This window comes from Protomyctophum parallelum, assembly GCF_964188405.1.
Source record: "Protomyctophum parallelum genome assembly, chromosome: 20".
In the NCBI taxonomy this organism is placed as follows: Eukaryota; Metazoa; Chordata; class Actinopteri; order Myctophiformes; family Myctophidae; genus Protomyctophum; species Protomyctophum parallelum.
Genome location: NC_139718.1, coordinates 16,074,852 through 16,102,131, shown reverse-complemented (window position 1 = coordinate 16,102,131; position 27,280 = coordinate 16,074,852). Strand labels below are relative to the sequence as shown.

The 27,280-nt window shown below is 42.5% G+C and overlaps 2 protein-coding genes across 4 annotated transcripts; one reads left to right on the top strand and one right to left on the bottom strand.

The window, feature by feature from the left end:
• Positions 1–10,892: 10,892 nt before the first annotated feature.
• bub1bb (BUB1 mitotic checkpoint serine/threonine kinase Bb) lies at positions 10,893–15,884 on the bottom strand. The gene is made up of 9 exons (XM_083792244.1): positions 15,816–15,884; positions 14,257–14,407; positions 14,083–14,142; positions 13,585–13,729; positions 13,202–13,398; positions 12,925–13,085; positions 12,596–12,795; positions 12,169–12,272; positions 10,893–11,925 (listed from the first exon to the last, which is right to left on the bottom strand). Exons 2-9 carry the CDS (start codon positions 14,388–14,390, stop codon positions 11,634–11,636), a joined length of 1,293 nt encoding a protein of 430 aa, XP_083648370.1. The 5' UTR covers positions 14,391–14,407; positions 15,816–15,884; the 3' UTR covers positions 10,893–11,633.
• A 498-nt stretch (positions 15,885–16,382) lies between these two features.
• Positions 16,383–27,000, top strand: zfyve19 (zinc finger, FYVE domain containing 19). Of its 3 annotated transcripts, none has more exons than XM_083792242.1 (11): positions 16,383–16,564; positions 18,428–18,549; positions 18,643–18,696; positions 20,063–20,238; positions 20,695–20,840; positions 21,101–21,206; positions 21,789–22,007; positions 22,463–22,539; positions 22,820–22,933; positions 23,508–23,656; positions 25,059–27,000. In XM_083792242.1, the coding sequence occupies exons 1-11, from the start codon at positions 16,511–16,513 to the stop codon at positions 25,135–25,137; spliced, it is 1,296 nt and encodes a 431-aa protein (XP_083648368.1). In that variant the 5' UTR covers positions 16,383–16,510; the 3' UTR covers positions 25,138–27,000. The 3 variants fall into 3 exon arrangements, with proteins under 3 accessions (XP_083648368.1, XP_083648369.1, XP_083648367.1); XM_083792243.1 differs by having other exon boundaries at positions 21,101–21,209; positions 22,820–22,921; XM_083792241.1 differs by having other exon boundaries at positions 21,101–21,209.
• Positions 27,001–27,280: the final 280 nt, after the last annotated feature.

Below are 27,280 nucleotides of genomic sequence, written 5' to 3'. Positions count from 1 at the left end.
GGGCCAGCTTTATTGTTCGCCCCATATTGCCACGAACGCAACAAATTCGTACTTACTTCTTCCAATCTGCTGCTCAGCAGTCAGCATGTCCCTGCAGGGGACAACGTTGTGGCCATTCTTTAACCCCTGGTGCCTTGCTGCATGCAACCTCTTTGTATCAATCTTGATCCAAGATTCTTGGAGCCAATTCTCCGTCACCCAGTGTGCACGGCATTCCGGCCCAGAGGAGTGGGATTCGTTGTCTTGATTTGGACTTGGAGCCTCATTTAAATCTTTAGTGTTTGACGCCTCATGGCCACTGGCTGCATGTTGGCCTGTAAATGCGCACTGTTTCTCTCCCTCGGCTGACATGATGGTGGTGTGGGCATTACCGTGTGTGTGTGTGTGTGTGTGTGTGTGTGTGTGTGTGTGTGTGTGTGTGTGTGTGTGTGTGTGTGTGTGTTGTGTGTGTCTAACTGCTAGTCTGAGCTGGACCGTGCATTTAAGGTGGACCACACATGTGGGCCTTTCCAAAAAACGAATGATGTGAGAGCTAAGCGGATGTCCACGTGTGTGTGTGCCTGGGATTTCTTGTGCATGATGTGTGTTGTTGTGGTGTGGGTTTTCGTCCTAAAAGAACTTCTCAGTCACTTGCTGTACTTGTTCCCCTCCTTGAATATCAACATGTAACCTGAGATCAACACACAGTGGTGTTTTGGTTACTGATAGCAACAGGACCACAGCTATTCGATTTTTCTAGTGTGTCTCTATGGTGAGGCAAAGCGCTCGATATACCGAGCAATCTTCCTACTCTCACCTATGGTCATGAAGTGTGGGTCATCATGACCGAAAGAATAAAATTGTGTGCCGTGGCTGAAATAAGTTTTCTCAGACGGGTGGTGGGCCACTCCCTTAGAGATAGGGTGAGAAGTTCAGTCATCTGTGGGAGACTCTTGAGTAGAACCACTTCTCCTTGACATGGAAAGGAGCCAGCTTAGGTGGTTCGGGCATCTATAGTACGGATGTCTCCAGAGCATCTCCCTAGTAGGTCCTTTCTGTACGTCCCACTGGGAGGAGACCCACCAAGGACCAGATGGGGGGATTAGGCTATATCTCTACACTGGCCGTGGAAAGCCTCGGGATCCCCAGGAGGAAGTTGCTAATGTTGCTCTGGAATGGGGCAAGTTTTCTATAAGAGGGTCTGTGTGTGCGTGCATGCGTCTGAGACTAATCTCACCACTGGACGGATCAGTGCCAAATTCCTTTTGCACGTCAAGGTTGTGTAGGCCAAGGAAGCAACTCTCCAAATTTATTTTCACATAATTGTGAATAGGCTACTGTTTTATTTTTAAGGGGAGATCTAGCATGCATCAGCCAGGTTTAGGCCGGTCCAATGTGTCACAGGAGTGGGACACCGAGCAGCAACGGTAATTAAAACACTGGAGCCGCTCGGACCCTTTAAATGGCTGCTTTTTCTTTTAAAGGTTCAGAGTACAGAGCAAGACTAACGTTTTGATGTTGCTGCACCTTCCATAGTCCATAGTTGTACTGACGTCATAGGCCACATGATGTCCAAGATCCTTGCATTCATGCAGTCTTGTTCTCTCGAACATCACACCATCAGCTTAATCAACACCTGCTATACCTATCTCACAGAAATGCTTGCACTGTTTATCTGCATGTACAGTACATGTTTCCGTTCATTGTTGATGATTATCATATAGTTATGAAAAACAAAAGACTATGATACAACCCAGAACCCATATTGATTAAGAACATTCCTCTATCTATTCCAACCATTCTCCATTATGCATTTCACAGGCAAGTGCTGCTCATTCAGTCTATGCCTGCAGCATTTATCAACCTGATTCATATTTTCAGTCAAGATATCTATTTTGCTTTTTTCCTCTTTCTCCACAATTTAGTCATTATGCCAATTGATTCCTCCCCCCACACACGTCTGCTGTTGTACTTGTAACCTACTGACTCACCTACCAGTGAGAAGCCCCCACTAACCTACTCCTCCCTCCAAACACTCCCTGCTGACAGGTACCGCCCCACCCCGTATAATTACTTGTATAGGGACAACCCAAACCCCCCCACGACCACGGGCCAATTGTGTTCGTATAGACCAGTATAGACGATCGACAAAGCCGGATGCACCACGGTGGGTTTGAACCCACAACCTCTGCGGTGGTGGGCACTGGGCAAGCAAGCAAAGGAATTATATACCGGTGTGTGTGTGTGTGTGTGTATGTATATATATATATATATATATATATATATATATATATATATAATTCTAATTTAACGACAGCAAACAATGACGTGATGGTCACCATGGGTAGCATCTAAAAACCAGGAATGAAGTTTTTCAAACTGGGGTAAACTTTTCAGCACAATTGTGGTGGCGTGATTTTTGGCATTCAGAAACAATACGGGCTGCTACTGGAACACACTATAATAAATAAAGAGCAGAGATACACGGTACACGTAGATAATAAATAAATAGCACTGTAGGGTACACTGATAAGGTGAAGATTGTCATGGTTTCCCTTTAAGTGGATTCAGACTGAAAAGAAAGGGGGTTTCCTGTCTGCGTCACTGATTGATTGGAATCATCCATTATAGCTGTATACTGTATAGTTACTACATGCACTTGCTGGATGAGATGACTTATGCTTAATTTACAGTCATTCGTACAACAAAGTATAAATCAGGCTTTCGTGTGAGACCAGCATAGTCCATAATAATTGAATGGCATGAGAGGGAAGCACATTGATGACTATGGATAATAACTGTGATAGTAAGACTGCAACCTTTCCTGGACACCACACTCAGTGGAGCATTATCTTAACGGAAAGACAAATCTCCCTTCTTCATGATTAGCCTGCATGCCCACAACCTTAAAGGTGCTACTGGGTTTAGTTTTTTCTCAACTTAAGAGATGACACCCAACTTCACAATGCAAAAGATGACACGCTCTGACACATTACGTCGGCGGCGCGTCTGATTTCAAACTCTTGTGTCGAGCAGATTTCACCTGCATTGTTGTTGTCTCCACATGCATGCTGCAATTGGAGCCTCTCTCACGGCAATCTCTCCACGCGTGCCACTGTTACGCCGGGAATGCACACAGGTGTTGATGAAACAGACCTGACACATGCCAGATTCATGTCCTTCCCTCACCTCAGAATGCATCCCTCGGGAGGACATCCTTTCATTTGATTTTTAACTACAATTTAACTAATAAATAGACCAGAGAGTTCACCTGAGCACTCAGCCCACACACACACACACACACACACACACAGAGATGCATACACGCGTCAATGTGTGAGGACAAAAACAGGTAGCTTGTTTTCACAATGCCTTGCAGTGGCAGTGGCATTAGTATACTGTTAGAATATTGTCACTAGGTGATCTGACACATTTTTTGTCTTGTACCAGGCAGCATTTTGGGATTGTCTTCCTTTACAATAAAGAGAGAGAGAGAGGAGAGGGGGGGGGGGGGGGTTTGGGGGTGGATGGATGTGGAGATGGAGGGGGTGGGTGGTGAGAAGAAGGTGAAGGCAGTGCTTTGGGATGCGGTCCTTCACTAAACCAATCCAGTCAACCCGGACAGCTTCTTTTGGTTTTGCCTGCGCTCTCCTCCCCATCACCATCACCTCCACCGCCACCATCACCACCTGGCCACCTCACTGCATTCTTCTTCTGTTCCTCCACCTCCGTTGGTGCCTAGTGCACAGCCAGGCAGCACACGGTAGCCCACTCTTTATCAATGACGCTAAGCCTCTCTTTCTCTTTTCTGCATGCACTTACACATTTGGTGTGTAAGAAAGAGAGAGACACAGAGAGAGAGACACAGAGAGATACAGAGGGGGGGAAGCAAAACCGGGGGCTCTGTAGAAAATAAATACATATATAGCAGTCATTTCTCTTACCTTGCCGTTCAGCGATGAGGAGAGCCTCCTCTCTCCTCCAGGAAGGCTTGCGAGCGAAGAGTGCACACATACACACTGTTAGACACACACACACTCATTCACGCGCACCCACATTTACACACGCTTGCACGCACGCACATACCCAGACCCCCACCACACGCTGACACACACGCCACACTCCCTCTCTCATAAACACACACACACAGACTCAGCCAGCGATGAGGAAGGCTGGCTCTCCTCTCAAGCAACCGCGCACTGCAGGCTGCCCCTTGCCTGGGAAAGCATGATGCGTTCCGCCCTCCAGGCAGAAGCACGCGCTGCCATCTCAAAGGCTCTTTGTTGGGGCCGATTCATGCCCAGGCTCGGCTCCTCTAGCTTGCGTATACGGGTCCGTCCGCGTAGTGGCTGTCTGCTCCCGGGGGGGACGCTGTGTGGTCAGACAATGAAGAGACAAAACCGTGGAGGAAAAAAAGCCACATCCAGGAGGAGAGAATATCACAGCCTCACAGAGCTCCTTCCATCCCCCCTCTCTCTCTCTGCTCTTCTGGCTCACTCAGTCTCTCTCTCTCTCTCTCTCTCTCTCTCTCTCTCACACACAGTACACACACACACACACACACACACACACACACACACACACACACACACACACACACACACACACACAGTACACACACGCGCGCTCCCTCTCGCCCCCTCTCTCTCACTCGCTCTCTCACTCTTTATCATTCCCCTTCTTCCCTATACCTCCCCCCACACTCTCATTGGGCTGTCTTTGCAGTAGCCCTGAATTGATAGCTCTGCATGCGCGTGTGTGTGTGCGTGTGAGAGCTTGGGTTGGTTTCTAGTGACTGTAAGATGAGAAGGGCTTCTGGAGGCATCACCTGGGATACCTTTCATCCACCTGCCCCCCCTCTCAAGAACGCCATGCCATCCCTCCATCTCGTCCACACACGTGATGAGGTGATATGAGAACACGGCCAGTGACTGAGGGTGCTGTGTTCACCCAGCGTGCTACTCAGTCAGATGCATTATCCATGGAATGACAGGGTCAGACTCAGGGATGGCAGATGGTGGTGGTGGGCGCACGCGTGGGCGTGTGTGTGTGTGTGTGTGGCCACTGTGATGTTGGAGGGACTGGCACAGTGCTAGGCCGTTCCTAGGGAAGGGGGAATCCTCCTCACAATCACTTTTGTGACAACCATGACCCAAAATCCTCAGGCAAGATAAATACAGCAACTCTCATCGTCGTCTCGGCGGTTTGAAGGCACCGCGTTCAATTCTGTTTTCAGTCGCAATCGTTTCCTGAATAATTTATAAGCCAGCTAAGACCAGACACTCGGCAGCACAACGTATTAGGGTCACGTTGTGCAGAAATAGCAAATGGAGCCAGATTTGGGACATATGTAATGCATGGCATTTTGATGTGAGAGCAGCTTGTCAGGGCACTATAAGGGATTTAAATCTGTGTTTCTCAAAGACGGGTCCTGGGACCACCAGGGGTCAAGACGGACACTTATGGGTCTGGGGTCCGTACCTCAGAGTGTAACCTGGTGGTTTATATTTAGGCCACAAACCCCCATTTGATAGCATGATTTTAATCTATGCAGGGACTCCAATCTACACTCTAGTCTAAATCAGTTATTTTAAACATTTTTCACTTCAAGGTCCATTATATATTCGGTATTTGAGCTACGGACTACCATTTGATGAGTTTTAGACACTCAGACCCAAAACTAAATAATAATTTGCTGTCGTTGGAAAGGTTTTGTCCACAATTCCATGCAGTATTGATGTGATACCATATGGGAGAGATAACAGGCAAACATTGGTCAAATCAAATATTGTAATTGTGTAGACTTCTTGTAAATTAAATAATGCAGATGTTTAACATGTTTAATAATGTATCTTTTGAGAGCGTAAAAGATAAAGATTTGCGGGATTTTTGGACAGAATCTGGAGGAGTAATATGAAAAAATGTGTTTTACAAAAGTCGGCCTCCTGGTGGCGCTATAACAGGCCGTTCTGGAAAATTTGGGGCAGAGGTTCATTGTTGGCATCCAGGGAGTGTGTGTGCAAAATTTGGCATCGACCGGGTAAACAGTGCCGGAGATTAGCTGTTAACAGACGGACGCACACACACACACACACACACACACACACACACACACACACACACACACACACACACACACACACACACACACACACACACACACACACACACACAGACGGAGTGCAAAACATACTCTCTCCCCATGCCTTCGGCCTGGTGGAGAAAATAAACAAAGGCAAGAGTCGTGGCCAATTTAGGTAACAGATGTGCCGACTTTGCCACTTGGGGTAATTGGCAGATGTGGCCCCCCTCATTTACTTTGACTCTGATGAGCATCTTTATGACCAATATGTATTGACCACTCTTAATGACGCACTGTTTTGTACTTTGTATGATTCTGTCTCATGATGAAAACGGCTGACCTCCAAACCCTGCTATTTTTTCTATTTGTGAAGATTTTATTTCGATTTATTTCAATCTATATGGTGAAATGCCGACTTTAGGGATGCTAGGGTTAATGTGTTTAAGAACAGAGCAAACATAATTTTAGGAAATTGTCAAGCTGTAACGAGTAGAATAATGGACCCTGGTGCATCATTGCCATTGTGATGTGACTGTAAGGTTCTGTAAGGACTCCACAGGCTAAGAAGGTTTGATCTTTTGTATTTGTCAGGGCCATTGTTACGCTTGATGAGCCAGCCACTACTGCTGATGAAAACATTGACTCTCTCCACTTAGATGAAACAGGAAAGCAAATGGCCTGCCATTGTGAAAAGAGCTTATACACTGACAATGCAGAGGTAAACCTTTTGTATGCAATTGTTTAAATGAAAGCCCCTGAGCCTCTTAAATTATACAGACTTGTATTAATTCTAACCATTGTTTGGGCTAAAGATTAAGCCATAGATATTTACAGGCCAAGGCAGGAGCCTTGGGCTATATATATAGTGCTAAACTCACAACAACAATGTTGTTTTGAGATTCAAATCCAATGCTATTTTCCGGGTGATAATAGAGTCCAGGATGGTCAATCATGAAAATGTGTGAGGGAAAGATACAAAGACCGTGGTCCTTTTGGCCTTGTCTCCTCCTCCAGGCAGCACACCACTGCACAATCACAGCATTTGGCGATGGAATTGGATTAATGATTGATGATGCTGGAGTTCTTTTTTTGGGCAGGGGGGGTGGGGGGTGGTGTCTCTCGATGTCAGAATAGTCAAGTGCAGTCCGCTCTCACGCTTGGCCCATGACATGTTTTACTAGGACTTGAAAGCGGTTGTGGACAGTAAGTAGTAAGTACATTTACTTGAGTACTACTGCACTCAAAGGAGCACTCTCCTCACGACTTAATTATAATTAAGTTGGCACCATTTCTGTCTACCCACATCTTGAAGGGGGCTGTGTGGACACTTCAAAAACCTGCATGTCTCCCTGAACCTACCTGGAATATTTGACTCAACTACATTTCTCTAAAGGGACTCTTGGGACCCAAACTTACAAAAATATATATTATGAATTAACCACTTCAAACAGTTCCTCAATTCCTCAAAATGTCTGATTCTTATTTTGTCTATAAATGCATTGATGTCAACTAGAAAATGCACTTTGTAATTTGTTCTTTCGAATAGCTGAGTATCTACTAGAGTATCGTCCACCACTGAGTCCCCTCCCACGCTCGCTGGACCCATGACATGTTTTACTAGGACTTGAAAGTGAGGTAAAGCCTGGCTAGGGAGCTCGCTGTTAACTGGTGCGTGTAAATATAAAGCGTACAAATAGGTTAAGAGCACTGAGTGTAAAAACACAGGCGATACAGCCTGAGTGTGTTTGTCTGTCAAAGTAACAACGCTGGACAAAAGCTCTCCTCTGAGGGGACTCTCTGAAGGCCATTAGGGAAAGGTAGCTAGCTTGTAGCGTAGCGTCGTCCCTCTGTTGCAGAGAGAGAGAGAGTGGAGGGGGGGGGGGGGTGAAGAGAGAGAGATGTATAGATTTTCTGTCTCAAGAGCAATCTGGATCAGTGGCTGCTTGCTTTCATGAGATGGGCTTTTAACAGGTCCTGCCAAATAACAAGCCATAGACGTAGATGATGCATTATGATGTGGTTATGCTGTGTTGTTATAATATTATAATAGTGTATCATGTGTTGTATCGTTCATTTGTCGCTGAATTTCAGCCTTTTCAGAACACTTTGAAAATCCCACGTGTTAAATTGACTGAGAGTGTACACATTAACCAACCACTGTCAAGGCCTTTAGTGGACCCTTCTGAGTTAATTGAACACTGAGGACTTTACTGCATACCAAGGCAAACTTTATACTTTTAAATTCTCACCAGTAGAGAAGAACAGCAGAATAGCAGCTTTAACCACATTAACCCTGGCGTCTCTATTTTGGGCATGTTTATAGATAAGAATTCTCAAATATAGCCTAGGCCTATGTGCTTAAAGGTATATTCAGTGATTTCACTTAATTCAAATATCACTTATTTTTTTGTTTTGTTGTGATAATCCTCCCTACTATAGAGTGTGCTGACCATATAAGGAGTTCCTCCCTGTCCCCAGTTGACCCCTGGGGGTCAAAAAACCTTAGGTTTCGTTTTTGACTCTCTATCCTGATTGGACGAAAGGCTGGGTCCCACAGCCAAAAACGAAGGTTTTTTGAGTGAAATCACTGAATATACCTTTAATTTATACATCGTATGATGGTGTCCTGCAGCGAAACTATAGCTGATCTACTCACAACACCCCACAATGTGACACATTGTGAGCTTGTATATCTGCTGTATTTGCTTTACAGCAGTGTCAGGTTTAGTGGTTAAATATTTCCAGTAGGACATTGAAGTAAGCTTTTCTACAAGACCAAGTGGCTGGAGAAGTGGCTTCACCCAGTGTCACAGTACATTAGTATAGTGGTCTATTTAATAACTAGGTCTGATGATCTGCTCACCACGGCAAAGGAAGGGATTTAATTTGCTAATAAGGCAACCACCTATCGTCTACTCATTCATCAGTCTGCCCTTGGAGTGAGTGAGTGTGTGCATGTGCATAGGCCTACTTGTTGTAACTCGTATTACTATACTTGTGGGGACAATATATCCTCACAGTATAGTACAATATGTGATGAATAGATTTTCCAGATTCTGACAAGCTCATATGTGAGCTAAGCTTGTCGATTTGATATTTTCGGTTCGTGACACCTTAGGTTTAGGTTCCTCACAGTTATAGTAGTATAAGTGTGTGTGTGTGTGTCATCATCATCACAGAAGATTAGGTCCACTCCCATGATTTCAGTGCCACCTCCCACGGGATGACAATTAAACATTTTGGCTAGTTTAATTTCATCCTAGAAAGGTTTGAGACATAGTAAATATTACTGCCAACAGTTTACATAAAACACAATGATATCCTGTATGCACAACACTAAGTTTAGTGATTTAATTATAGTAAGTAAGTAATCCTGTGGTTTATGGCCATCTAAATTTAGATTTTATTTAACTTGCGACAACCTGCCAGAAAGTGTGTGAAATTACACAGACACAAATGCTAACTAGATGTTATTAGTACTGGAGGTCAAGGTGGTTAGAGTAGCCTATTGCTGGGAAATATGGCAATATAGATTTTGGATGATTCTTATATCATGTTCTTTTTCTGGTTAAAAAGACAAGTTCTGTATGTCACTGGCAGCGCATCGAGTATCCTATCCTTCAAATAACTTTGACATTGGCTGCGGTTACATGAGGGCTTTTTCATTCAGAATGAAAACTTCAGAATTAATTAATTCAGAAGTGAGTTTTTTGCTGCGTGTTTACATGGGAAATGGTCATTCCGAATGAGTGTTTACATGGACAATACTTTTAAATCCCATTATTTCATTCCACATCAGGTTTGGGGCTGGGAAGGCTTCTGATTGGATAGGGGGCGGGGCGGATATGTTTACGTCCAGTGGTGGAAAGTAAATAAGTACATTTACTTTAGTACTCTACTAAAGTATTTTTTTTAGGTATTTCTACTTTACTTGAGTATTTCCAATTTCCAATACTTTTACTTCTACTCCACTACATTTCAGGTAAAACAAAATAATAATAAACACTTTTATGCCATATTACTTTATATTTGATGTATCCTGTAGCCTATGAGAGGTTGCTCTCAGAGATGTGAAATGTGTCTAGATGTCTAGTTTCTTATAATTAATCGCAAAACAAGAGCATAATATAGCCATACCAATTACATGGAAACAAGCATGCACAGAAAGACCAGAATTAACTTAAATCCGAATGAGTGTTTGCATGAGTCCACAATTGTTTCAATAGGATTTTAAAATGGAATAAACCGGTTAGTTACATCAGATCTAAATTTAAATCAGATTGGCCATTTTCATTCAGATTTAAGTTTTTGTAGGCGTTGACAACTTTTAATAGGAATTAACTTTTATTCTGAATGAAAAGGGGATTTAACTGTCCATGTAAACGTAGCCATTGTCTACCAGTTGGTGTCCTATCCTACACCAGTCAAATTAATATAGCGCTTTTCTACCCAACATGGTGTGGAAGAGAAAAAATGTAATTATTTGTATTAGGACATCAATAAAAACAGTGGAATGGCAATTAATGACAGTTCACTTTCTTTATACCTATACCTTTATTTCATTTATATTTTGTAATCTCACTGTGAATAATATACGATTGCAAATATACCAATGTTAGCATATTTGGCTCAAAGTATTAATAGATTTTTATGCTTGCCAGCTTCCCATTCTTGCACCCAGCTAATCATAATACCATTACCAGGATAAAGAACTGGCCATTTGAACTCACTGCTTCTCTTGCATGCCCTCTGCTGACAAAGCGTTATAACAACGGCCTTACCATCTCATCAAGAAATAAGCATCATGCAACCACTTTTTCAGGTTTATTGAACATCAATACAACATTTGCTGGAGAATACGTTTGACCAATACGTAGACACAATCCAGACTGAATCACGTCACTGACACATCCTCCCATCCACAACAATATCTGACTCACTTGATGATGAGTAAATATGAGACAAAAGATAGAAACAAAATCAAAATGAAAGGTATGTTAAAAGATCCTGCATAAAAGTACCGGATAAAATGAATGAAAATGAAAGCTAGTAATCCTGCTATAGCACAAAACTGATCAATAGCCAGCAGTCACGTTTATATTTTTGAACAGTTCAATATTCACAACTATATACAAAAAATAAAATGCCTTTTGAAACCAAATGTAAAAGCAACAGACAGTTTTTTGACAAACAATTAGGGGCGCCAAATAAAACAAGAATGACAGTAATAACAGCCAGGCGCAGCAAGATAATTATAATCGCTGTGCCTGTAATTAATAATTACGTGGCATAGTAGAGTTTACAGTCTCTGCCCCTCCATGTTTGTAAACAACAATGGCTGCCGTTGAGAATCTGCAGATTACGCTCAGACGAAGGGTTTTATGGGCAAGTCAACGATTGGCTTAGAGGTAGCCTACAGACAAGGCAGCCAATCATGAAAAAGTGTCTACTAGGTCCCTACTAGCCCCAGTAGTGATTATAAGCCAGGTTAGCACCTGACAAAAAAGGAATAGAGAAATGTTGAGAAAAACAACTTATAAAGTGTGTTCGTTGTTGTTTTTGTTTAAGTTCCTCAGACACCAGCACCGGTACTGGTTTGGTCCTTTGAACCTCCCTCGTGTACATGATGGGCCGTCTTTTGGCGATAGCGCTCAGCGCGCATCTCCTCAAAGCAGAACTCTGTGCCGCCGCTATGGAGGAGCTCCTTGCAGTACATGGACCGTTCCTGTGCTTTCCCCGCCTCTGCCTCCTCCTGCTGCTGCTGCTGTCGTCCCTGCAGCCTCTTTAGAGGGGTCTCATCCTCTCTGCCGGGCTTGCGTACCGATAAGACCATGTTCACTGCAGGGTTGATGTGACGCGGAGTCCTTAGGCAAAGGATTGATAGGTTGATCGTCAAATGAATGAATTCAGGAATGCGTTAGGGCTGCAAATGTTTATCAAACTAATCGTTTAACAAAAAACTAAATTGATTTGAAAAAGTAAATACCTGCGTATACCCTGCATCAGGATTATTCCACATTACAATCGATAAAATAATTGACACACAAAAAATCCATCACCCATGTAAGAGGACCATGAGGACCATAAGAATCCATGAGAGCACTCACATTGTTGGAGGCTGGTCCGACTCCTCAACAAATGGCTGGAAGGCTGGCATAAGAGGAGGTGGAGGGGCTACAGCATGATGGCCATATCTGGACCTGGGGGGCATCTACATAAAGCAAATAAAGGAAATGTTGAAAAGGATCCCACCGGTTACATTTTCAACATTTTACTATGTCATTAATATACCCTAGAGCTGTTTTGTTGAAATAATAAAAACAAGTCCCCCCATTCTGTGTTTCCTAGAACTGGAGGTCTGAAAAAAATCATTAACATGGTGAATCACATCTTGATGATGTCATCAAGATGATTTTATTTTCACACAACAGCTCTAAGGTATATTAATGACATAGTAAAGTGTTGAAAATGAGTGGAATGCCCCTTTAATGACGTTCACCAGCCAATACCACATAAGCACTGAAGTAATCCTACCTTGACATCGCACCATTTTTCAGGCTTTTGATCGTTCTCCTTTCCCCTCACTAGTGGAGGGGCCACCCAGGCCTCCAACTTGGATCCTGAAGGCTCAGCACTCGGAGCCTTGTTCTCATCATAAACCACAATGTGACTGTTCTTGCCATTTGAGGAAGCTGAGGGCTCCTGTGCCATGACCGTCAGACCCTGCTTGTTAGCTGTCATGAAACAAACGCAAAATAAATGTGTAATCCGCCGACTGCATGTCTATTCTCTTGAGTTACTGTAGTAGCAGGTGAGGTACAGTAGAATACTGTGCAGTACAAGTGTTTTTGCATGGGACTTACGGAGTACTGCTCCAATTCTATTGATAGGAACAATAGCCTTTTTCTTGCCCCTGTGTTTGAGATCCACCAGACAAGTTCTCTCAGGCTCTTTGGTCTCCTCATCGCTGTCGCCTTCCAACATTTTCATCATCACCTGCCGGGACACACGTGCCTGCAACGCCCTGGCAGGAGGAACAGTGCAGGAAAAATGGTTGGGCTTAAAAATGCAGTGCCATTTCAAAGCAGGTCATGTCATGTCATCTATTACTGTGCACAAACGATTCATGTTGACCCGTACTTGCGAAACGCCATGAGCTTCTCTTGTGGTTCTGCAAAGTTCTTGAATCCCTCCTGGAAGACCATGTCTGCCTTACGGTTGTCACCTAGTTTCTCATATTCCTCCGACCAGGCGATGTAGAGGGAGGCTTGAGTCACTCCTATTCCCTGGGCCTGCATGTATCTGTAAATATCCATGGGCTCTGAGCTGTGCTCCGCCTGATAAGAGATAAAGGACACATGTATGACAAAGGTAATTACTGTTATACTCAAGTGTAAGGCTAGGCAATATCAATATTGGAATACATGTATATATAGTCTGCGATGACGTGATGGACAAAGCCGTTTGTGTACAAGATGACCAAAATGAAAACAAAATTTCAACCCAAAAAAAAGGTCACTTACAAATTTGATCCAGAGGTCAACATAGCGGGGGTCACTGTGATACTTTTCTTCCTTTGTGAATCGCGTCACAGCTCGTTCCAACAGTGTAGCCAGGTTGCTCTCCTTTCCCCCCTGAGGGAATGTTTGTTCTGTCCACCTTATATAGCTGTTTAAACACAAATCCACATGAAGCTGAACTCTTATGAACTTCTTGTGTCTAGCCTGACATGGTCAAGGTAGATGGCTTCCCAATTAGAGGCCTGGTTCGGCTTTAGGATTCTTCCCGTCGCCAAATGCGAACTCAGAGGGGGAAATGTCGGGTCTCTACTCTAAATGTAAAGTGTCTTGAGACAACTTGTAATTTGGCAGTATAATAAAAATATATAATTGTACTAAAACCTCATCCGAACTAATGTAATTCCAACCTTACCTAACTCAAAACCTAACTAAATTATATCTAAGAGTATAATCTTTTACCTAATCTAATATAAGAAATGTGATCTGTATTATCTCTCTTACCGGTCCCAGACATCGAGTGGATCCTCTCCTTCATACACACGCAACTCAGATTCAAAGGCCCTGGGAAACCACAGCACAATAAATCACTGTATCATATCTGGAGACATGATACACAGTTCACGGTGTAAAATGTGTACAGTTCTACATTGTTGAATGTCTGATCAGTGTTCTCACTGTTTCTGCTGTTGGATGATGGGGCTCGTTCCCTCCTGCAGAGCCAGCTGTAAAGCTGACATGGCTCTGCCCCGTCTCAAAGGCTGAATGTTTTCTTTACTTAACTCCCATTCTACATCGCCGCCTTCTGCCATTGTGTATGAAAAGGAAGCTGACACGGCAATAGACAAAAATAGTAATGTTAATTACAGTTGTCTCTTCAACACCTCTTTGCACAAATTTCACGTTTTAGAATTGACTTAGATCAGAATCATCAGTTAACCTAGCCGCAATTTGCAACACTAGATTTTTTTTAAATGGGATAAATCTAGAGTTGCTATACCCTCCACTGACAGCGCATTGATCCAAATCGAATTTCTGATCTACTTGTATTAAACAACGTTAAACTCACCAACATTGCAGCTGTAGGGCAAGCTTGAATTATCCTCTTTCAATCTGCAAAGCGTTTCTTTCATAAAAATCCACCATATACATGTTATGAGCTACTTTCTGGTAAGAAATCCTGTGCCGTGATATTTTGTGTTGGAGTTTGGCAGCACTCGTTATTAACGGGATGATGAACTCTAGATTCGTCATCCCATTATACAAAAATCTAGTGCAAAATTGCGGCTACAGCTAACCATATTATAATATTTACTGTAATGCAGTATTACCGGTAGCCTGGTTTCCGCCCACTCCACTGAGTGAAGGAAGCTCAGAGTCTGATAATCAGGCTAATGCAGTACCCGGTAGCCGTACTATAATATACTCAGTGATGCATATAGTCTGCATCCTGCATCATTCCAGACTCACTAAATTGAGAAAGGACACAATCATGTCACCAACCGGGGGTCCTTGGATGCAATACTGTACTCAGGAGTCAGTACTGTACTCAAAATCTAATGTCATTGAAGTAGGACTCATAAAATGTCCCCAGACCCATTTAAAAGACCACCCCTGGATCCTGGGACCCATTACATTGAAAACTTATTTACATCACTGCATACTTGAGTTAAACTTGAATTCATGGTTCTGCTGCCATGAATGCAAATTGTTCAGTTGATTAATATTCTGACTATATTCATCAATGACTGTGATTGATGCAGGTTTGTTGTTATCAGGTTTACTTTAAAAAGTCTCTACACTACACTTATGACCGTACTTATGTATACTACATTTACTTAGTTGTAGCCCAAGATTTAGACTCTCGTAGCTGGGATAACTTAGTTATAACTTGTATTAGCTTATTTAGTTGTATTACAAAGTTTGCAGAACTTTTATTGTATTGTACTGTACTTCCCTGTGCATGCAAACTGTTAAAGTAATCAACCAGCCTTACTACACCGCTTGCATTACATCATTTGATAATTGATAGATACTCTGTCACTGCGTGACAAGAATGTGAAAACGTTAGGCCCCAGTGCTGCTGTAGCTAACGACATTAGCTGCACATGATCTCCCAAACGGTCCTGCAGAGATTGTTCGCACCGAAAAAAACGTTTGAATACAAAACACGTCTTAAAAACAAACCCGTTTGATGATCATCGTGGTAGCGTTAACAAACTACATGTTTTACAAACCTTTTTCCCTCTTTTTGCACAGATTCTTAGATCCACATGAAGACGCACTAACGTTGTTGTGGAGTTGTGTGTTGTCCTTTTTCAACCAGACATTCGCTTTTTTAGTTTTTTGTCGGTTCGTTGCCCACTTGCTTCGCTTGGTGATCCGGCCCGGGGGTTTAGAGCGGATACGGAAAGAGGTGCGTGCGTGCATGTATGTGTGCGCGCAGATCAGCGGACACAGCAGGGCGGGCTGCCTGTAGACCGGATCACACCGGTTCATTCACAATGGGAACCAGCAGGCTTGTGTTGTGTGACCGACCGGAGGTTAACATTTTTGAACTGGGGCCGCGAGAGAGATTGGACGGAGCTGATTGGAGGAGCGACGGGTAGCGGAAATCCGTCATCTCAAAGACGATTGGCTCGAACCAAAAAGAACAGATCTATAGTATATTACCGCGTTGCAACGAGACGCGGTGATATCTTGTAGATCTGTTTTTGGGCGAGCGACACCGTCTCACAGCGGCGTAGAGAACAACAACGCCACTTCCGGGATGTTTCCTGTTTTGATTAGGCGTGTGTGTGTAATGCACCGTACGAAAATAATATTATTAGCGCTTCAGTTTTAAGCAATTAAAAATTATACGTACGAAAACAGTACAATTAATTATTACTATTTTTAAATATTTAGTTACCACGTGAATACCTGGAGCACAATGGATAACCGTTGTTACAGCTGTGCATCAAAGTTCACTCTCTTCAGGAAAGAGGTCAGATTGTGCTCTGATTATATCGACGTGAGCTCGAATGACTTTGCATAAATTGTGTGACGTTTTATTAGACATTCATTAGACGTTTTAACTGTGCATCGTGTGTCACATGCGGGTGACTGAAATAGAACCATTCACATCATGGTAAAAACGCTGAGATTTACCTGTAAATAATTCAGTTAAATGCAAATGCCACACCCCTGGGAATTGGTCTTTCGCTGCTGAAATGCTCAGAATGATGTCCAAAACAACAATATAAATCATCATCAACATGCATGTAACGTTTTTGGAGGACATGTGGGATTAATGGTTTCTATAAACAAGTCACAGTGGAAGAGGAATATCAATATATGCTTTTCCTACGTTTTCCAACTCTACTTTTTGCATTTTCTTTGGAAAGTGGTTACTTTGCATGGTTTACACACAGCTGTGCTGGATCTTGAAGAAAGAGACTTTTACAATTCATATTCAGATTACTTTATTTATCCCAAGAAAGTGCAAAGGCTTGAAGGCTTCTACCGTGGGAATGTGTGATGGCTCAGGGTAGGGTACTGGTAGAGGACAGACTACAGCAACTTGCAATGGTCTCCAAGATACCCACAAGGGATATCGATCGGTACCTTGCCAATCTACTTCAGCAACGTGAGAGACCATATACAGACACAACACAACACCAGAGATCAGCTGCTGATCTCGTTCAACCCAGATTCGGTACAAATATGGGGTTTGTTATGCCACCAAACTGTGGAATGCCCTACCAACAACCATAACAAAGTGACTCCCCTACCTCCTTCAAAACCAGAGCACCTGTCTGCAATTTGTCCCAGAAAAGTTTTCTAAGCTTGACACCTTCCCCAGTTTTTCTGTACATATATACTATACGTTTCATTACTACTGGTGTTGATGATTTCTTATTTTCTTGTATGTCTTTAAATGTCAATACCGTGACGGGACCACAATGGAAAGCCCTTCCTTAGCATTATTGTTTACTATTTTGCAAACTAATCTGTTAATAAGGTATTCAATCAATCAAAAGCTCAATAACACAATTCATTCCACTTTAGTTCTTTTTGGGTTATTGTCTCCACCAGGCCGAAGGCATGGAGAGAGTATGTTTTTCACTCCATCCGTGTGTCCGTCCGTGTTTGTATGTGCGTGTGCGGCCGTCTGCGTACAGCTAATCTCCCACACCGTTGGCCCGGTCCATGATAAACTGGGCACACACTCCCTGGATGCCAACAACGAACCTCTGCCCCTATCTTTTCACAATGGCCTGTTATAGCGCCACCATGAGGCAGACTCTTGCAAAACACATGTCTTTATATTACAGGTACTCGTACAAAAACTAATAGAATACGCACATCATTTGGTAGAGGTGCTGGGTTCAAAAGTAGCATCAGAAAAAGAGCTCCAAAAGTTATACTTTATTGACAGATTGATTTTTTATTTATTACTCGTACACATTTTATCCATACGCACGCAAATCGGTGTGATCAACACAGACTTGTCCACTTCCCCATATTCCATCCCCATTGGCTAAGATTTCCTTCCAAAATGTGCAGGATTCGTCCGTTTTGAACAAAATTCCTCAGATCATGAACACAGCATGCAATTTCTGTGAAATTATGCACACACATTCCCACTAGGCCGAGGAGAAATGCCACTTTCTTTTCTAATCAGACTCATGGAGGCGCTAGAACAGGCCAATTCATGTTTTCACCTATAACTCCACCGATCTGTGTACACCTTTGTATTCTGCCTCAAGGGGCACTTTTTTCTAGTTTGTTACTGTTATTAAATGGAATAAAAAGACAGGATGAAATTCATGGTGGTGATGATGTCACTGTGTGATTCTTGTGGCAGGTTGGCTGTAAAAACTGTGGCCGGTCATTCTGCTCAGGATGTGTGAACTTCACTGCTGTGGTTCCTCGCTGCAACAACACCCAGCAGAAGGTCTGCAAGCAGTGCCATGGAAATCTCACCAGGTAGATCATATGAATTGTCAATGTCAGATTTGGTCCACATTTAATATACCACCATAACAATGTAGTGTTTTATGGTGATTTCTTTATTGTCAGTGGGAAAACCGCAGAAGATGCTGGCAGATGGTCTCCTCCAGAAAACTACAAAAAGTCAGTATGAATCGATAAATCATGACACAATTTAAAGACACTCTTATCCAGATCGACTTACAATAAAGCAAGGCAAGCACATACATAGAATGCAGAGAAGCTATGATCCCAGATTAACCAGGATAGGTTCCTGGTTAATTTGAGTCTGCATCACAGTCTTAACAATACACTATCAAAATAACAAACTGTACATTGAAACTGTAGGATACCAGGTATACAATCAACCTACAATGTTTAAATAATATGCTACAGTATCTAAATTACTTTCTTACATTGTGGTCAAGAAAACAAAGTAACACAAACATCAGAGCGAGTGACCAAGATATGTCTGCATGCCGTGCATGGTAGCATATCTTGGACAATCACTAGCGTCAATCGAGGAATATTAAGGTGCTGTGAAGGGGCTGCATTACAGATGCATTTTATAGAGGCTATGCGTGTGACATCATCGTCATACCTGGAAGTTATGCGGGAACGTCTACTGAGTGGCAAAAAACTACTTTCTGGCCTTGACAGCCCATACATCCAAACAGAAAAGTCCTATTTGATTGAATTAAATGACTTTAAACAACATTAAATTAACTTTGTCACTCACTTTGCCATTCGATTTGCCACTCGATCTGCCATTCACTTTATGCATGCGCATACCCTCTATGTTCACTCACTCAAGTATCCAGTGCAGATATTTTGCACCAGCAGCATTTTTGGCCCTTAAAGGGGTATTTGACTGCGTTCGGTGGATTTGTTTTGTCACTCACTACTCAGTCTGGCCAACAGGCAGCAGAATCGTCATCAGCGTCATCAGCCAGTTCCACTCTGTCCATGCTTCTCATTCTCACTGTAAAAAAAATAGCGCCAGTTCGAGACTAAACCTACGGTAAAAAGTAAACATATATTTTATTCAGTAGTACAAAAGAACTGACGGCTGTGTGGGGTGAGTTTAGTGAATGATAAGGGGACGTTGCAGGGAACAGCAGTATCTAAGCAGTGCGCATTGATACAACGTCAAACTGGTGTTTTTTCCCCTAACCCACACCACAGACCAATCAGAAGCCACGTCGTCCAGTTCACCCTTTTACATGTCCCGCCTACCTTAGAGATTGGACCCTTTCCAGACTGAGTAGCGAGTGACAAAACAAATCCCCGGAATGCAGCGAATCAGGCTGGAACCCTGACTATTTTGTGCACCCCAGACAAATTTTAAGTTGCTTGATTCAATATTTAGATATTTTATATTAATTTGATCAGACCCAGCCATTTAATACTTATTGCTGTTATGACACCTCCAGGTGTCATAACGGCAGTAACCTCCAGTTATCTTATCTTATTAGTTAAATAATTGATATGCTACCCTTTTGTTTACCAGACGGGTTGCTGCACTTGAGGCTAAAGGGCAGACGGTACAGCCTCTTGCCCAGGGGGGTTGTAGAAATGCCCACGCAGGCCTCGTGCCAACCAAAGGCCTAAGTAAAGAAGACCAGGACATCGCCATGAGGCTTCAGAGGCTGAAAGAAGACACTCAACCAAGCAGTGGTGGAAAAAGTACGGTACTCGATTGTTTTTACTAAATAAAAATGCCAATACTGCAATGAAAAGTAAAAGTCAGAAAATTCCAAATTTACTTCATGTAATTATAGTACCAAAAGTCGAAAGTACTCATTATGCAGAATGTCCCGTTTCACAAGTTTTCAAATGAATAAAAATCTATAATAATTTATATCTGCAAAGTAACTAGTAACAAAAGTTTACAAATAATTGTAGTGGAGTAAAAGTACAATATCTTCCTCTGAGATGTAATGGAATAGAGTAAAAATAAAAATACTGAAAATTGGATATACTCAAGTAAAGATACCTCAAAATTGTACTTGAGTACCGTTACCCTTATGTAGTCACTAGTTTACACCACCAATCCTCCACAAGATGCCACCATTCTGTGTTAACATTCAAAACTTGTTTATTTTGCGACCTTTTCCCTTTTGCTTTGGACTCGTCGTACAGAGTCCATCCCATCTGAGAAAGAGATAGAAGCTCGTCTTGCTGCTCTGAAGGCTCCCAGCCAGCGGTCAGTGCCTTCTGAACGAGAGATGGAGGACCGTCTGGCTGCCCTGCAGGGCAGAGCTCCGCCTTCCCAAGCTCCCCCGCCAGTGAGCCAAGTCCCGTCCTATTACTCCATTGTTAAAGGCCTCTCTTACACACTGTAATTAACTGATCTGTCACCGTTCCTCAATGTCGCTATGGCTATATTCAGACTGGCAGCTCAGAGCAGGTGTTTGGCCTATCCAGATTGGAATCAGATTGTTTTTTTATCAGTCAGTCCTAAAGATCATAATTTATTTGAGAAACAAATGGTGATTTAGCCTGCAGTCTGAATAAAGCCTAACATCATGCGTGTTGTTGTGTGCAGGTGCATCAGCCTCCAGATACCAGGTCCCAGACAGAACAAGCCAATTCCCTGATAACTCAGATGACAGAGGAAGCTGCTATAGACAACCAAGAAGAAAACCCCCAAGGTTGTGAGTTGTTATTTAGCAATCGTTTCCCTTCGGATTCAGAGTCCATCTCATCTGTACGTACGTTAGAAGTTAAAACCATTTGAATATCTATTTGTGAGCATTGTGTCCGTAAAATGGCCATCATGACATAAATCATATATAACATTATGATTTTGTTTTCATGATCAATAAAGACATCAGTCAATGACTTATTTCAACATAAACGTGTTTGAAACAATCTATACACACATTACAAATGATCCTACAATCTACAAAATGATCCAGTTTGTAGATTGTCTATTTTCATGATTGTTTTAAACGTTTTTGAAAATATTTGATAATGGCATTGTCAATGCCAGGTTGAAAGTAATCTCTCCAGACAGATTCTGCTAACAGAAGAACAACAAAATATGAGGTGGTGCCCCCGGAGGCAAAAACAAAGGGGGAAATACATATTTTCTCCCCCTTTCTTTTACCGAATGGGTTCCCAGGTTGGGTTGAAAGTGGTTATGGACTTTACCCACATGAACACTACATTCAGAACATTGACTTATCTATGCTCCCTACTGTAATTACCTAACTACTGTTAACCTTTCGCAGGTCCGGATGGCCCCATGAACAACCTAAACAAAGGGGAGGAGGGCAGGTCAGAGGAGAACCTGGAGGAAGTGCTGGATGGGCTGGGGCAGATGGAAGCTGAGAAGAACCGCCTGCTGGAGGAAGCCATGAAAGAGCTGAAGCAGGAGAGCTGCTCCCAGGACCACATCCTTCAGATGGCAAAGAGAATCGCCACGCTCAAAGGACAGGACCCGGACAAGGGTACAGCGTGTTCTCTTTGTGTGCACTTCCTGCTGTTTGACTTGCAATTGATCTCTGTGTTACTCTGCTAGTCAAGCTACAGGGCTTTAAGCCCTGTAGTCTGATTAAGACCTGAGGCCGGACCTGAGGCCGGTTCTAAAAATGCCTTCTAAGTTCTGAAATACGTATGTTTCTATGTCAATGGTTAGAAGACATTTGTGGGTTAAGTCAGTGATTCCCAACCTGTGTGCCGCGGCACTTTAGTGTGCCGTTTGAAAAGGCCACGTACTGTATGTATGCCGTTTGATTTGAACAAAAGTAACCCCGACCAAAAAAGAAGAACAAGACTAACAACAGGTGTGTGATCACTTAACCGTTACGTGATCACACACCTGTTGTTAGTCTTGTTCTTCTTCTTTGGTGCAGTGTAGCTGACGGTTAGTTATTTTTTAATGTTATTTTTTCTTGACTTTTAGTTACTATGGAAGACGTGCAGCACCCTGACAGTGAGGAGGAGACCGAGGAGGAGGCTGTGAAGAGAGTATTAAAACAGGTCTGGAACAGAAGATGCAATAGAGGAGCTTTGATCATTACTCATGCATGATAAACCGGTTACAGAGTTCATATCTTACATCACACTTGACTTAATTTGATTCACGTTGTCTGCTAATAATGTGTAGACAGGATGTCATCTGGTCTGACTGAACCTGAGAACCTTTTGTAAATTCATTGACATTACTTAGGTCACCCACAACGGGCGGCTACTTTGCCTATTTTATTCAAAATAAATTGGTAAGAAAAAGCCATACTGAAACACATTATTTGTGTTGTAGCTCGATGAAGAAGCTACATTGGACGAGGCCAGTGGCTACAACATACGTTTGGAGCACAGTGGCCCAAGGAACAGAGAAACAACAGAGGCTTCAAAGAAAAAGGTATTAAACATTGTAAGAAGTTAAGAACACAATTTAAATTATAATTTTTTCTTTTTGAAATAATTATCAGGATGTATAATGATCATTAGACTCATTAGACCCCACTTATCTCTCAGACTCCCTCCCCAGTCAGAATTCAGAATTGGAATGAAAGTGCAATTCGTCGCATACAAATGTGAGGGGCCTTTTTTCTTCTTTTTTTTGCCCAGCTTTGTGTGTTTGTGTGTACCCCATAGCGATGATTTGATTGGCTGAGCAATGTGTGTACCCCATAGCGATGATTTGATTGGCTGAGCACGGATTGTGATTTATGATGATAAGAGTGCCCCTCACTTCACACTTATGCCAGTGATCACCCTCCCCTGTTCCAATGTCGTGTTGCCTACCTCTGTCCTGTTCCAATGTCGTGTTGCCTACCTCTGTCCTGTTCCAATGTCGTGTTGCCTACCTCTGTCCTGTTCCAATGTCGTGTTGCCTACCTCTGTCCTGTTCCAATGTCGTGTTGCCTACCTCTGTCCTGTTCCAATGTCGTGTTGCCTACCTCTGTCCTGGACAATCCTTTCTGTGTATCTGGTACGTTGTCCAGGTGCCGGCGGCTCCGGTCCAAACCACCCGTCCGGCGGCGTCACCAGACACTGACGAGGAGGAACTCCCCTGGTGCTGCATCTGTAACCACGACGCCACGCTCCGCTGTCACACCTGTGATGGAGATCTGTTCTGCAGCCGCTGCTTCAGGTACCACCACCACCACATACGTCTTATAATGATAAGCTAGGGGTCTTCAACAGGGGGTCTGGGCCCCCAAGGGGGTCCTCAGAGTTACTACAGAGGTGCCTACAAATCTTTGTGTGATAGGACACATAAAGCATCCCTATTCTGAGGGGAACATTGGCCGAAAATAGCAGATCAACAAGCTCACGACGCCTCAAGCTGCGAGGTGTGGTGAGGAAAAGGTACAGAGTGAAAGGTCAAGTTAAAAAGTATTGAGGGATTAAGTGGTTAAATGTCTTAAAATACACATTAACAAGATTACAACGTGGCAGTGCTGTCAAACAAGTTTATGAAGCTTTCTACAACATCAAATTAACCTATTAGACCTGAGACAGTTTTCTGAAAAACTTCAAATATTAATTCACAAAAGGGGTTCCTGTATTGAAAGGTATAATAAAGGTGTTCCAGGTCTATCTGGAACTCAATGTTATACAATGTGTGTTATACATGAATGTAGTGGGGGTCCCTGCTTCATCTCTCTCAGCTAAGGACTGAAAAACGTAGAAGACCCCCAAACTAGGTCACCAACTGTTGGTTATTTTCCTAATTGATCAATTGATAATGTTTTTTATTGTTTGATGATTAACCCATATGTGATTAATTTAGACTAGAAAAGTAGGATAACATTTTAAGGTAATAAACACAAAATGACGATAAATGTAATACTCATCACAAGTCTGAATGCACTTGCTTCTTAATATGTAACTTTTAATTTTATAATCACACAAAAAAGACAAGCATTCGCATTTAATTAGGTGTTTTTAGTTTTAGACCTATACATAATAAATTATACATCACTAAACAGATTATTTGATTGCTAATTTTACTTGGTGAGGTTTCTATTGATTGATTATTCAATAAAACATTTCACCCCTTTAATGAACCCAAACCCAATGTTATAAGTCGGTCAATACTTTGATGCCTGAAGGGAGTTGCCTACAGTATGATTTGGCATGAAAACCATGTGTGGCTATCATGCTGCTAAATAGCACACAGATAAAGTATTTAGTGTGATGAATTATCAAATAGGCCTGTCACAATTACGACATAATCGCCTATTCACAATTACTTCAAGCATCATAATTGTCTACAAAACGTTTCCATGTTGAAAAATCTTCACTTGGCTTGGCTATTGCCACTATTTGCAAACAGAAATGTCATTTTTATTTATTCCAATGTCCATTGCTATAATCATCATTAAATCTCTAATCGCAATGAATATTAATCTTCGTGTGAAGGTTCATGATCGTGACAGTCCTGTTATCAAACAGATAACGTATGTACGGAAGTATGATGAATTATCATAAAGATAAAGTATTTAGTATGATGAATGACCAATCAACACTCATTTCTCTCCCCCACACAGCGAAGGCCATGATAAATATGACCGGAAGGAACATCGCACCATCAGCTACACTGCACCAAAAAAGAAGAAGAAGACTTAAGAGTTGAACTAGGAGGAGTTTTGCATCATTGTATCTTGCCAAGAGCTGCCAATAGATTTATGTTTTAGCCTTAGCTGAAATCTATATCTTGGAGGTAACAGCTCGAATTTATTTATTACTTAAAACAATGCAGAATGTGTAATCATGTTGCTAATCCAGTGTAATCTGTCAAGAAGAGCAGTTGAAAAGTTGCATTTGTGTGTGTGTGGATTCCAGGAATGGTAAGGACTGCTTTGTGCAGTACTATCAGATGAGCAGAGAATGTGGAACTACTTGAGGTCAGTAAACGCTATGATGTATGTATCTATTCCCGTGGTCAAATAATGTATATAAAAGGAATGTGAGGGTAAATTAGAGTTAACAGTGCTGATGATGTGATGTAATGCATCGTGTAATATCAAATACAGATCCTACTATTTTCAGTAATGCTCAGAGCTACTACATTACTGTAGGCACAGCTTGTGAGTGCAGAGCATGATCTAATTTTAGCAGTAATGTATTGCTACTGTAGATTTTCAGCTGGTTTAACCATTTCCAACCTGGCATCCCTATTTTGAGCATGACACTTTAGGCAAAACAAAGAAAAGCAAATCTACAAGCGTACAACACTTGAGCTTGTAGATCGGCTATCGTAACAATCCATCATATGACAAAGTATTTAGGGCTTATATAAATGGTTAACCTGACTAAAGAAGGCCACACATTATTTTATGTGTCACTTCACATGGACAACAAAGGCACTTCTTTGATTAGTTGTGGCTTCCATTTTTCACAGTACTGTATTTGTCACTGTGACACACACACACACACACACACACACACACACCTGTCACAAGCTCATTTGGGATGATGTGTCATCTCAGACTCTTGCCTGGGGAACCACAGCAGCGGCGGTCTAAAATGATTACAGAGGGCTTTTGTCTTCTCTTGGCAGACAGTGGCGGTCTCCGTTGTAATCTCTGGTTGGCTGAGACTAGGACATTACTGTTGCCTTTCCTGTCCCAGTGTGTGATATCAATTTAAGATGTGAAGCTTGTAGAGACGCTGTAAGCCCTCGTCTTAAGTCGGTTTTGTTTAATTCCTTTCTCTGTTCTTTTCTTTCTTTCTTTGTTGTACAGTATGAAAATGTCACTGGTTGGCAGTACCATGTAGGAAAAATAAAACTAGAGTAATGACATTTTGAGCACCAAGTCGCTTCCTGTGGCCATCAAAACATCACTCACCTCTATAACCAGTAAGACGCCTGAGGGCGAGAAGCTGGCCATATACTGTATGGACTTGAGTGTACAGGGTTTGATGAGGTCTGATCAACATATGGAATGTCAGAACAGGTCAGCTCCATATATGGAGATTTAAGGGTGGCAGCGGGGGCAGTGTCTTGAGTGTACAGGGTTTGATGAGGGCCCAGGTAGGGCCGGGCCTTAGTTTTCGGGCCTGCTGAGAACTCTTTTGGCAGTGGTGGAAAAGATGGTGGAGAAACCGATAAATTAGTATAATGGCTCCCTCTGCCACACGGCCCTGTATGTGTGTGTGACAGGGAAAAGGGCCAGAGTGCAGTGTCATCAACGTGCATTACTGTCTGGCAAGCGGAGGCGAGACCGTAATTACGGCCTCCTCCAGGGGTTTTCTCCATTTGGACCCAGATGGAGGTTGTTACTGTGTTTGCCTAGCCTGGTCATGTCGTACACTAACCACACACAGGAAATGGATGGGGGGCTTTAATGGATGGTAACTTAAAGGGGGCACCTCCCTCCCTGGCCTTGATTTCATTGTATTTAGCCCTGGTCTTCACATACCAGCACTTCCATCATGTTAATCAGTCTTTGAAAAATGAACGTTCAAAGCCTTACCTACAGTACAGCAGATGTTGGGTTTAATTATGCCAAGTGCATAATATTCTGATACTGTCACATTACTTTTCCGGACATGGATTTTTTTTTTTTGAATTATGCTTTAAGTAGCATGTAAAAATGGCTATGGCCCTTAGGGGAGTGTCTCATAAGCGTAAACACACACACGGACACGTACACATTCACAAAAAACCATGCTAATTATTATAGCCGGTTTCAATACTGTAAAACACTGCACATAACTGCTTAGCTAAAGACTGCAAGTGTGAGATGGATAAGAAAAACCTTTATTC